The 12,435-nt window shown below is 47.1% G+C and overlaps 1 protein-coding gene across 4 annotated transcripts in view; it reads right to left on the bottom strand.

Annotated features, from left to right (window-relative positions):
* The window catches only part of mcf2l2 (MCF.2 cell line derived transforming sequence-like 2), a 327,596-nt gene that overhangs the window by 22,614 nt on the left and 292,547 nt on the right, over nt 1–12,435 (bottom strand). For 3 of the 4 annotated variants that reach the window (XM_078410194.1, XM_078410198.1, XM_078410197.1), the window contains 2 exons: nt 9,393–9,467; nt 3,428–3,508 (listed from right to left, as the gene is read on the bottom strand). In XM_078410194.1, the coding sequence (XP_078266320.1) occupies nt 3,428–3,508; nt 9,393–9,467 (156 nt within the window). The remainder of the gene's footprint in view (nt 1–3,427; nt 3,509–9,392; nt 9,468–12,435) is intronic. The other variant, XM_078410195.1, reaches the window with a different exon arrangement.

Raw genomic sequence — 12,435 nt, 5'->3', positions numbered from 1 at the left:
TCCGTACAAGTACGTGTGGAACTTCTTAACGCCGTAGACTATGGCTAGACCCTCCTTATCCAGCTGCCAGTAGTTGCGTTCGGCGTTATTCAGACTGCGTGAAGCGTAGCCTATTGGCATTTCCGTGCCATCTTCCATGACGTGTGACAGCACTGCCCCTACTCCGTAAGGGCTGGCGTCGCAGGAGAGAACGAGCGGCTTGTTGCTGTCATAGTGCGTCAGAACTTTGGACGATTTCAGGCTTTGCTTAGCTTGTGCGAACGCATTCCGCTGAGCTGGTCCCCAGTGCCATCGAACCATTTTGCGCAGCAGTTGATGAAGTGGTTCGAGCATGGTTGCGAGATTGGGCAGAAATATGCCGTAATAGTTCAGCATCCCAAGGAACGCCTTCAGTTCTCTGACATTCTTGGGTTGAGCCAGCTCATCGATGGCTTTGACTCGTTCATCCACTGGCTGCAGCCCTTCAGCGCTCACCTTATGGCCCAGGTATTGGACTTCATTGATGAGAAAGACGCATGTTTCTCGTTTCAGTCGTAGACCTGCATCTTGGAGCCTGCGGAGGACTTGTTCGAGGTTGTCGAGGTGTTCTTCCTCAGAACTACCTGTGACGAGCAGATCGTCGAGATACACAGCAACTCCAGAAATCCCCGCCAGAAGATTGTCCATCGTATGCTGAAATACAGCCGGTGCTGTTGGAATGCCAAACGGCATTCTGGTGTATTGGAATAAACCGCGATGGGTATTTATCGTCACCAGTTCACGGCATCTGGACGACAAAACCAACTGCTGGTAAGCGTGCGACAGGTAAGTGTGCGACAGGTAAGCGTGCGACAGGTAAGCGTGCGACAGGTCAAGTTTGGTGAACTGCTTCCCCTTCACCAGCTTCGTAAACAACTCATCAATCCGAGGTATCGGATACGTAACAGATCGAGCTGCTGTATTCACCGTTAACCTGTAGTCTCCGCAGATTCTCACGCTAACGTCTGCCTTGTCAATGGAGACAATCGGTGCCGTCCATTTCGAGTGTTGAACGGGTTCTATGATTTTCTCTTCCTGTAGGCGATATAATTCGCGATCAACGCGATCGCGAGGGGCCAGCGGCACTGGTCGAGCCTTGATGAATTTCGGTGGTACGGCCGGGTCGATGTAGATGTCAACTTCGACGCCCTTGAGCGTCCCGAGTTCCGCTTTGAAGAGATCACTGTATTTGGAGAGGAGGCTCTGCAGGCGGTCGTTCACGTTGACCTGGTTCACCTCCTGCCAGTTGAGTGGCAGAACTGTCAACCACTCACGGCCAAGTAGGCTTGGTCCCGTCCCCTTCGCTGCCAGCAGCTTGAGCGTCGCTGTTTGCTGGTTGTGAGAGACGGGCACCGAACATTCTCCCAACAATTCCACTTTCTCTCCAGTGTAAGTACGGAGAACCACGGTGCTATCACGAAGGCGTAACCTTTCACCTTTTCGCCACTGGTTCTTCCACGTCTCTTCACTGATAAGCGTAACTCCAGCTCCGGTGTCGATTTGCATGGGGATAGTCTTTCCCCCCCACACACATGTCCACAGTGAAAGGAGTAACTTTCTTCTTCTCACTTCTAGTATGATAAAGACCATACACATCACCTTCCTCGGTCAGTTGGTGGCTTTTATCCGTTTTTCCGACTGACTGCTTTTTCTGCAGTTTTTCGTTTCCACGCTGAGCATTTTTCCCACTCGACTTGCACACCCGTGAGAAATGCCCTTTTTTCCCACAGTTGAAACACTCCACCTGTTTCGCTGGACAGTCGTTCAGGTCAGCGTGGGGAGAGCCACCACAGCGATAACACGATAATCCTCTTACGGTTCCCCGCTTGGGCTGACCACTGTGAGGCCCCCTTGATTTCGCGATTTTGTTTATCGCTTCGCTGGGCTTTTGTTTCCCGTCACGGAGATCAGCCGTGTTGCGGTCTGCCGTCTCCATAGCGGTGGCGATACCGAGTGCCTTGTCGAAATCCAGCGTGGCTTCCGACAATAATCGACGCCAAATGCGGTCATCATCAATCCCACACACCAAACGATCACGTAACATTTCATTGAGCGTCGACCATAAGCACAATGTTCAGCGAGGTGACGTAACTCGGCCACATAATCAGCGACTGACTCACCCGGTTGACGATGACGAGAGTTGAATTTGTAACACTGGACGATGACCGACGGTTTCGGGACCTTGTGATTCGTGATTGTTGACACAATCTCAGAATATTCGACTTGCCCAGGTTTCTGTGGAGCAAGTAAACTCGAGATGAGTCTGTACGTTGGTCCTCCACACACGGAAAGCAAGATGGCCCTCTTCTTTCCTGCATCTGTAATGTCGTTGGCTAGGAAGTAATGTTCAATGTGCTCGGCGTACTGCACCCAGTCACCCTGTGCAACATCAAATTGCCCTATTGAGCCAAAAATAGCCATTGTAGCCACAACAGCAAGTCACCAGGCGAAACTTCAAAACAAGTTTATCCAATTAATGATACGTTCTACTCAGTATCATTCTCAAAAGCACACATTGAGTGGGAGACCAAAACAACACATGTCTGGACACAAGATCGCCATTTTAACTCTGTGTATTTTTGCAGCTGCGCAGGCACAGCTTTACCATATTGTTGCATGTATACATCACACGCATCTTTACCATATTGTTGTATGTATACATCACACGCAGCTTTACCATATTGTTGCATGTATACATCACACGCAGCTTTACCATATTGTTGCATGTATACATCACACAAACCAATGCCAATGTTTCCATGAAGCTGTATCCAACAGCGTTGAGCCTTTCCCTTGAATGATAGTCTAATGGATAGGCCACTGCCTCGGATTTCTTGACAGATCCTCCTCTTCTTGTCTCTCCTGGTCAACACTCATAAGATGGCCAATAGAAATAGTACAAAGACATGCTGAAGCATGGAGGCATTGACACCAATGACTGGAAAGAGATAACTACCGGGCCCAGCATTTCCTTGTCCATCAAGGGCATGCCATTTGGATGCTGACTCAACTGCATTGGTGGAGAAAGGAGGTGGTGAACATTGTCCTCCATATTAGCAAACTACGGTGCATCCTTTATTCCAGCAGCATTATTCCTATAATATTAATTCCTATCACATTAGTGCATTTGTAAGCGTATACAATCAAAGCTTAAAATAAAAAGGAAAATCAGTTTGAAGAAGTGTCTCGACCCGAAACGTCACCCATCCCTTCTCTCCAGAGATGCTGCCTGTCCTGCTGAGTTACTCCAGCATTTTGTGCCTACCTTCAATTTAAACCAGCATCTGCAGTTCTTTCTTACACGAGGAAAAATAAATAATGAGTTTCGGAAAACACAGATCCACACGAACATATGCAGTATTTTTTAAATGAATACTAATGAGACAGGTATGTTCTGGGCCTGCTTTACCTGTCTGCGAGGCTGATCTTGTTACGTAGCTGGTGGTGCTGTGACGTTTGGTTGTAGTCAGGAAACGATCGGCCAAAGCCTCTGAAACAGGAGCAGATTTATGGCTATAAGGCTAATGTTTATCATGGGTTTCTGTAAAAGCATCAGAGCGATAGGTAAACCTGCATAAGGAGACAAGTCTGCTACATAATTAATTGACATTTCATTCAACGCTTTCTATGGTGATTAACCAATTTTACACACCTGTAAAAACTGCTTAAGTTTCAAAAAGTACATTCATATTTTACAATTTAAAATCGGCTGCTAATTGTTGAATACACTCCTGCAATTCAGAAAACCATATTTATTATATGTCTTGAAAATCATTAATGTCACATTATATTACTTGACAAATATAGACAATAGACAATAGGTGCAGGAGGAGGCCATTCGGCCCTTCGAGCCAGCACCACCATTCAATGTGATCATGGCTGATCATTCTCAATCAGTACCTCGTTCCTGCCTTCTCCCCATACCCTCTGACTCCGCTATCCTTAAGAGCTCTATCCAGCTCTCTCTTGAATGCATTCAGAGAATTGGCCTCCACTGCCTTCTGAGGCAGAGAATTCCACAGATTCACAACTCTCTGACTGAAAATGTTTTTCCTCATCTCCGTTCTAAATGGCCTACCCCTTATTCTTAAACTGTGGCCCCTTGTTCTGGACTCCCCCAACATTGGGAACATGTTTCCTGCCTCTAACGTGTCCAACCCCTTAATAATCTTATACGTTTCGATAAGATCTCCTCTCATCCTTCTAAATTCCAGTGTATACAAGCCTAGTCGCTCCAGTCTTTCAACATACGACAGTCCCGCCATTCCGGGAATTAACCTAGTAAACCTACGCTGCACGCCCTCAATAGCAAGAATATCCTTCCTGAAATTTTGAGACCAAAACTGCACACAGTACTCCAGGTGCAGTCTCACTAGGGCCCTGTACAACTGCAGAATATAGTTTAGCAGATCATAGCTAAAGGTGAAGGTCACCTCACCTTCTGTCTCCTTTCTCTGTTCATTTATTTATTTACTTATTTATCTATTTATTAATTTCCCTATGTTCTCAAAATCTCTGTAAAGCGTCTTTGAGTATATGAAAAGTGCTATATAAATAAAATGCATTATTATTATTATTATAGCAAATTCTTTTTGTGCACAACCCGCAGGCATTGCCACTTTCATTTCACTGCACATCGAGTATGTGTATGTGACAAATAAATTTGACTTGACTTGACTTGACTAGATATCAGAATGGAATTGGAATTGACGTTTAAAGCCCACACATGTTTATGTATTTCCGTTTTTTAAATGTGTCAACCAATAGTGTATGAGTAGACTTTCTTCTGCAACTCTCTGCATCTGTAGATTACAGGAACTTAAACCCCTGTCCCACGTAGGCGATTGTTTAGGCGACTAGGCCGTCGCCACACGGTTGCCGGGGTGTTGCCTGTACGGTCGTGAGTTGTCTCCAAAGAGTCGTAGCGTTTCTCTGGTCGCCGCTGGATTTTCAGAATGTTGAAAAAATTTCAGCGACAGTGGGTTTGACGCCAGTGATCGTAGCTTGACGTATCCTGACGCGGGTGCTGTCGTAGGTTGTCGTCAGGTGACGTAGGTTGTCGCCGGTGCTGACTTCGGTGAATTCCATTGGCGACAACCTACGTCAACCGGCGACAGGTATTGGCGTCAAAACCGGAGGCCAAAATGACGTGAATTATCTTCAGACATCTTCAGTTGCGGCCGACAGGATCGTAGCTTGTTGTGGGTGGACGTAGGTTGACTTCGGTTGTCATAGGTGTGGTCGTAGGTCGTCGCAGGTGCGGTCGTAGGTGGACGTCCTAAGTCGTGACGATTGGGTCGCCGGTTGTCGGTAGCTTGCCGTAGCTTGACGCCGACTGGGTGGTAGGTTGTAGTAGCTTATTGTAGACATTGTCGTAGGGGGGGGTCCAGTCGCCGATTTTTTGGCGACTTGCTACGACTATGACAGTCGCCTAAAAAAATCGCCTGTGGGACAGGCCCTTAAAGTAATGGTGCAAAGGAGCTCATGAAATTATTCTTGTTGGAAAAATAAAACTATAAATAAAGCTATGTAGAGTCTGCAGTAATGTGTTAGAAAGAACAATGCAAAGGAGGCCTGGGACCCTATTTTCATGATGTTAAGAGTGAATCCACTTAAAACACTCACCTAGAAGAGGTGGAGGAGTTGCGTTACTAATCAGGGAGAGTGTCATGGCAATACCCAGAGAGGACATACTGGAGGGCACGTCTACCGACACTTTCTCGGTCAAGCTCAAAAATAAGAAAGGAGCAATCATCCCAATGGGATTATATCATAGGCCACCCAATAGCCAGTGGGACATAAAGGATCAGATATGTGGACAGCTTATGGAAAAATACAAGAACAACAGGGTTGCTGGAGTGTGTGTCTTTAACATCCCCAATGTTGACTGGGACTTACTCGGGGCAAGAGGACGGGGCAGAATTTGTTAGGTGTATCCAATAAAGTTTCCTTAAACAATAAGTGGATAGTGTGACTCGAGGAGGGACCATATTGGAGCTCATTGAGAAATGAGCCTGGCCAGGTGACTGGTGTTGGTGATACAGTGATCACAAGTTTTAAGATTGTTTTGAATAGGAACAGGTCTGGCTAGGTTTGCCAACTGTCCCGTATTAGCTGGGATATCCTGTATTTTGGGCTAGATTGTCCTGTATTAGGCTTGGGGGGCGCTGGAGGCCTGGGGAGGGCGCTGGAGGCCTGGACATTGTAGGGCCGGACGCTGTAGGCCCGGACGCTGTAGGCCCGGACGCTGTAGGCCCGGACAGTGTAGGTCCAGACAGTGTAGGTACGGACAGTGTAGGCCCAGACAGTGTAGGTCCGGACAGTGTAGGCCCAGACACTGTAGGCCTGGGTGCTGCGTAACGGAGGTTGCGTAGCAAACCGCCTCCCGGCGGCTGCCATTGGTGAAGCAGGAGCACGTGGACGCTGGCTGGGTGAGGTCACGTGGGGCGCGGGGTGGTGACGTCACCCTGTCCCTTATTTGGGAGTGAGATAGTTGGCACCCTTAGGTCTGGCCCTTAGGGGAAGGTACTTAATCGGGGCAAAGCAAATTACAATGATATTTGTAGGAGCTAAGGAAGGTAGACTGGGAGCTGGTGTTGGTGGGCAGGTCCACAGATGACATGTGGGAGTCATTTCAAGGCGAACTGATCGAAGTGCAGGATCAGCAAGTCCTAGTAAGGAGGAGGTATAAGGATGGCAAGATCAGGGAACAGTGAAAGGCCGATGAGGTTAGAAACTTGATCAGGAAGAAAAGGAAGCACAGGTGAGCTTTAAGAAGGTGACATCAGACGGGGAATATGAGGAATATAAAGCAAACAGGAAACAACTCAAGTGGTGATTGGAAGGGCCAAAGGCCGCCATGGAATGGCATTGGCGATTCAGCTTGGGGAGAATTCCAAGGACTGCAGCGGCAGGGAGCACATGGCATATAAAGGATCAGATATGTGGACAGCTTATGGAAGAATACAAGAACAACAGGGTTGTTGTAGTGTGTGCCTTTAACATCCCCAATGTTGACTGGGACTTACTCGGGGCAAGAGGACGAGGCAGAATTTGTTAGGTGTATCCAAGAAAATTTCCTTAAACAATACGTGGATGGTCTGACTCGAGGAGGGACCATATTGAACCTCTTTGAGAAATGAGCCTGGCCAGGTGACTGGTGTTGGTGAGACAGTGCTGTTGCATGAACTTACATGCTTTATTCTATTTACAGTGGGGAATAGAAAGGACCACATCGGGCGTGTTGCCTCTTGCCTTCAGAGTGCTTGTGCGATGACGTAGAAATATAGACAATAGGTGCAGGGGAGGCCATTCGGCCCTTCAAACCAGCACTGCCATTCATTGTGATCAAGGCTGATCACCCACATGTTGCCGATCTAAATCCTGGTCTTCGAAGGAGAGGATCTCAGGCGTCTTCCTGCAGTTCACCCTTGCGTCAGGAGGAGATGCTGATGGTACAAGTTTCTTCCTGGCAGCTCAGCTTTGGGTTTGAAGAGGCAATGCTGGCAGTCTCAGGATTATCCTGGCAGCCAGTCTTTGCCTCAGTGTCTGTGAGCACAGTCCCTCGTTGTCTGTGGGTATGAAGAGGTTCTGGTATCTACACAGACAATAGGTGCAGGAGGAGGCCATTCAGCCCCCTCGAGCCAGCATCGCCATTCACTGTGATCATGGCTGATCATCCACAATCCCCGTCCCTAGTGTGATGGGATGTATCCCAGGTTATTGAGATTGTGAGAGGAGGTTGTGGGGCCTTGACGAGGATCCTTGTTTCTTCTCTAGCCTCAGGTGAGGTTCCGGAGGACTGGGGAGTGGACAACGCTGTTCCTTTGTTTAAGAAAGAATGTAGAGAGCATCCAGGGAACTATTGGCTGGTGGGCCTCACATCGGTGGTAGGGAAACTATTGGAGAGAATCTGAGAAAGGATTTTACTCCAATTAGGAAGAGAATGGGCTAATTAGGGACACTCAGCACGGTTTTGTACACAGCTCGTCGTGACTCATTAACTTGATTGAGTTTTTTTTGAGGAGGTGAGGAAGGAGACTGATAAAGGTAGGCTGGTGGATGTCGTTTACAAGGATTTTAGCTAGGCTTTTGATAAGGTCCCTTATGGCAGGCTGATCCAGAAGATTAAAATGTATGGGATTCACAATGACTTGGTTGTATGGATTCAGAACCGGCTTATTCATAGATGACAGAGGATTGTGGTGGAAGGTAGATAAGGTAGACATACACCGATCAGCCAAAACATTATGACCTGATAAGCCAAAATATTATGACCACCTGCCTAACATGCTGTTGGTCCTCCGTGTGCAGCCCCATACGCGGCAGGGTGCGATGCACTGTGTATTGTGACACATTCCTCCCGTGACCACCATTAACATTTTCTGTGACTTATGCCACAGTCGACCTTCTGTTGGTTCGGACCAGATGGGATAGCCTTAGTTGCCCTCGCACATCGATGAGCCTTGGGCGCCCAACACCCTGTCTGTCGCCGGTTTGTGGTTTGTCCCTCCTCGGACCACTGTCGGTAGGTACTCACCACTGCTGACCGGGAGCACCCCACAAGCCTTGCCGTTTCAGAGATGCTCTGACCCAGTCGTCTGGCCATAACAATTTGGCCCTTGTCAAAGTCGCTCGGGTCTTTACTCCTGCCCATTTCTCCTGCATCCAACACATCAACTTCAAGAACTGACTGTTCACTTGCTGCCTAATATATCCCACCCCTTGACAGGTGCCATTGTAACAAGATAATCAATGTTATTCACTTTGCCTGTCAGTGGTCATAATGTTTTGGCTGATCGGTGTAATTGTATACTTTTAACTTTGCAGAGATTATATTTCCCTCAGCATTTAACAAAAACGGGGACATAAGCCTTGCATGTAATATGAGTCTTTATGAACTGCATATAAATGTTTTATGGAAAAAACATTAAGTGGTTATTCATCCAAATACATGATACCTTACGAGTCCAAACTGTGAGTGAGAAACTACAAACGTTTTAAGAATTTGAAAAACGTGTCAAACTATTTCACCTTCTGCTTTTCAAAGTGGACTTTGCTGTTGATAGTGCGATTAAGGTGGAATTAGCTGCATAAATAAATCTCAAATAATACAAATTTGGCTAATGAAACCACCCAAATCACAAACAGCCAAGGGAGACAATCGTGAGAAACTTAGTCACAAACACCTGAACACACAGCACAACATGCTACATCAAATCATGCACAGCCACGACACAAAATGAAATGGAGGGTGTTATACAAAATAAGAACATACGCTCGGTTTTGACCGTCATACAAAATGAGAACACAAGCTCTGTGGAGCAGTAAACGACTTTGTAGCACGCACGTTTCCACATCAAATGCAGCTGTACCTTCAAACCCCAGTGGAGTTGGGTCACTCTTTATTTCATGTCTTTTAGCTTTAACATCTGGGCCATAAAGAGATCCTGTTGCAGAGGCATGAAAATATATTAAAAGCAGCCTAAAATAATCACTCCATTATCGGCTTAATTTTTATTTATTCCTCAAACAAACCCCAAATAAATCAGCAATATAGTTATGTTCGTATGATCTCGGATGGAGAAAGATATCTGGTCAAACATCAGTGCCATTGTGTGTAAAGCGGCAGAGTTGCTGCCTTACAGCAAATGCAACGCCGGAGACTCAGGTTCGATCCTGACTACGGGCGCCGTCTGTACGGAGTTTGTACGTTCTCCCCGTGACCTGCGTGGGTTTTCTCCGAGATCTTATGTAGGTTAATTGGCTGGGTAAAAATGTAAAAATGTGAAAATTGTAAAAATTGTCCCTAGTGGGTGTAGGATAGTGTTAATGTGCGGGGATCACTGGGCGGCGCGGACTTGCTGGGCCGAAAAGGCCTGTTTCCGCGCTGTATATATATGATATATGATATGATATATCTTCGGTTTCCTCCCACACTCCAAAAGACGTACAGGTTTGTAGGTTAATTGGCTGGGTAAATGTAAAAATTGTCCCTAGTGTGTGTAGGATAGTGTTTGTGTGCGGGGATCGCTGGGCGGCGCGGACTCGGTGGGCCGAAGGGCCTGTTTCCACGCTGTATCTCTAAATCTAAAAAAAATCAAAAGTTTCTTTCTTAATAAAGTTGTTTCAACCAAGGTTGGCTGGTCGGAATCGTTTCTTCTCTCCTCAGATAATCTGGCTGAGAATTGCAACTGTTAAATGTAGTCATAACGTTATGTGCTGCAGTAAAGAGTCTTTTGAATCCATGTACTATTCTGATCATCTGTTCCACTTAATGTGGGCACTCTGTGGAGGATCAGTTTATGGTGGAGCTGAGGACAATGTATCATGTTAACCAAGACCTCAACGGTGGAACAGGCGGAGGGAGGATGATGGCTGACTTTAGTGGAGCGTCACAGCGGCTGGGAAGGTGGATGGATGAAGGCTGCAGCAGAAAAGGGTTCCCTGGTCGTCTTGGACTCCACGCCACTGGATCCTGACCCAGATCTGTCAAGGACCGTGTGGTGGCTGTCTGTGCACCAGTCTCCCCACGTTAAACAAAGTCACGCACAGACCCTATGAAGAGGACAGTCATACTCGCTTCCAGTGACCGATGGTATGATGTTAATTGTGAAATTTTTCAGCAGTGGGGGCCTGGAACTCATTGCCTGGGGTGGTGGTGGAGGCAGGTACAATGGTGGCGTTTAAGTCTTTATATTGGCACATGGCAGTACAGCGAATAGAGGGGTATGGAACATGTGCAGGGAGATGAGATCAGTTTAACATTGGCGGAAGTGGCGGCGCCTAACGGCTGCGGCTCGCTAGCAGTCTGTTCGTCTTTTTTCCTTTTTTTTTTGTTGTGTGTCGGTGTTGGGATGGATTTTGTTTTTTTTTGGTTGTGTATGTGTGGGGGGTGGGGGAAACCTTTCTCTTTTAGGTCTCTTCCTCACGGCATGGGGTGCGGCTCGGCCACGGGGCCTTCCATCGCCCGGCGCGGCTCGGCCGCGGGGCCCAACATCGCCCGGTGCGGCTTGGCCGCGGGACTTTTCATCGCTGGTGCGGCTCGGCCGCGGGACTTAGCTGCGCACGGCTCGGTCACGGGGCCTTCCACCGCCTGGTTCAGCCGCGAGACGTCTCAGCGCCCGGTGCGACTCGGCCGCGGGGACTTCCATCCCCTTGCGGATACTGTGCGGGTCGGTCGGGGACGAGCTGTCTGTCCGTGGGCGTGGGGAAGAGAGTGGAAGTTGTGTTGCCTCCATCACAGTGAGGGGGTGTTTGGAGTCACTGTGATGGACGTTTGTGTTGGGGTCATGTGTCTTGTGTTCTTTTTTGTGTGTGACTGCTATGTAGTTTCGTTCGGTACCTTGGTACCGAATGACAAATAAAGCTCTGTTGAATTGTTGTTGAACTGTTGAATCATATTTGGCACACACATTGTGGGCTAAAGGGCCTGTTCCTGCTCTATACCATTCTATGTTCTAACAAAAGATACAATTGTTCCAACACGTTTTCCTATTCAATTCTGTCTTTTTTTAATTGATTTAAGAATAACTCATCAAATTGCAAATATTTGCATAGTTTCTATTGCTCTATGCAGAACCAGGAAATTGGTTACACAACAGGAACAGTCATCTAAAATGTTGATTTCACAATTCCAAAGAGGAGGAAAGATTCTAAGGGGAGTAAGAGGCACCCGTGGCTGACAAGGGCAGTCAAGGACAGCATAAAAATAAAAGAGAAGAAGTATAACAAAGCAAAGAAGAGCGGGAAGCCAGAGGATTGGGACTCTTTTAAGGAGGAACAGAAAATGATTAAGAAAGAAATACGGAGAGAAAAGATGAGGTACGAGGGTAAACTAGCCAATAACATAAAGGAGGATAGTAAAAGCTTTTTTAGGTATGTAAAGAGGAAAAAAATAGTCAAGGCAAATGTGGGTCCCTTGAAGACAGAAGCGGGGGAATTTATTATGGGGAACAAGGAAATGGCAGACGAGTTGAACCGGTACTTTGGATCTGTCTTCACTAAGGAAGATACAAGCAATCTCCCAGATGTTCTAGTGGCCAGAGATCCTCGGGTGACGGAGGAAATGAAGGAAATCCACATTAGGCAGGAAATGGTGTTGGGTAGACTGATGAGACTGAAGGCTGATAAATCCCCAGGGCCTGATGGTCTGCATCCCAGGGTACTTAAGGAGGTGGCGCTAGAAATTGTGGACGCATTGGTGATCATTTTCCAATGTTCTATAGATTCAGGATCAGTTCCTGTGGATTGGAGGGTAGCTAATGTTGTCCCACATTTTAAGAAAGGAGGGAGAGAGAAAACAGGAAATTATAGACCAGTTAGTCTTACATCAGTGGTGGGGAAGATGCTGGAGTCAATTATAAAAGACGAAATTGCGGAGCATTTGGATAGTAGTAACAGGATTGTTCCGAGTCA

The sequence above is a fragment of the Rhinoraja longicauda genome, chromosome 13, assembly GCF_053455715.1.
Source record: "Rhinoraja longicauda isolate Sanriku21f chromosome 13, sRhiLon1.1, whole genome shotgun sequence".
NCBI lineage: Eukaryota > Metazoa > Chordata > Chondrichthyes > Rajiformes > Arhynchobatidae > Rhinoraja > Rhinoraja longicauda.
This window is presented reverse-complemented; position numbering and strand designations above follow the sequence as displayed.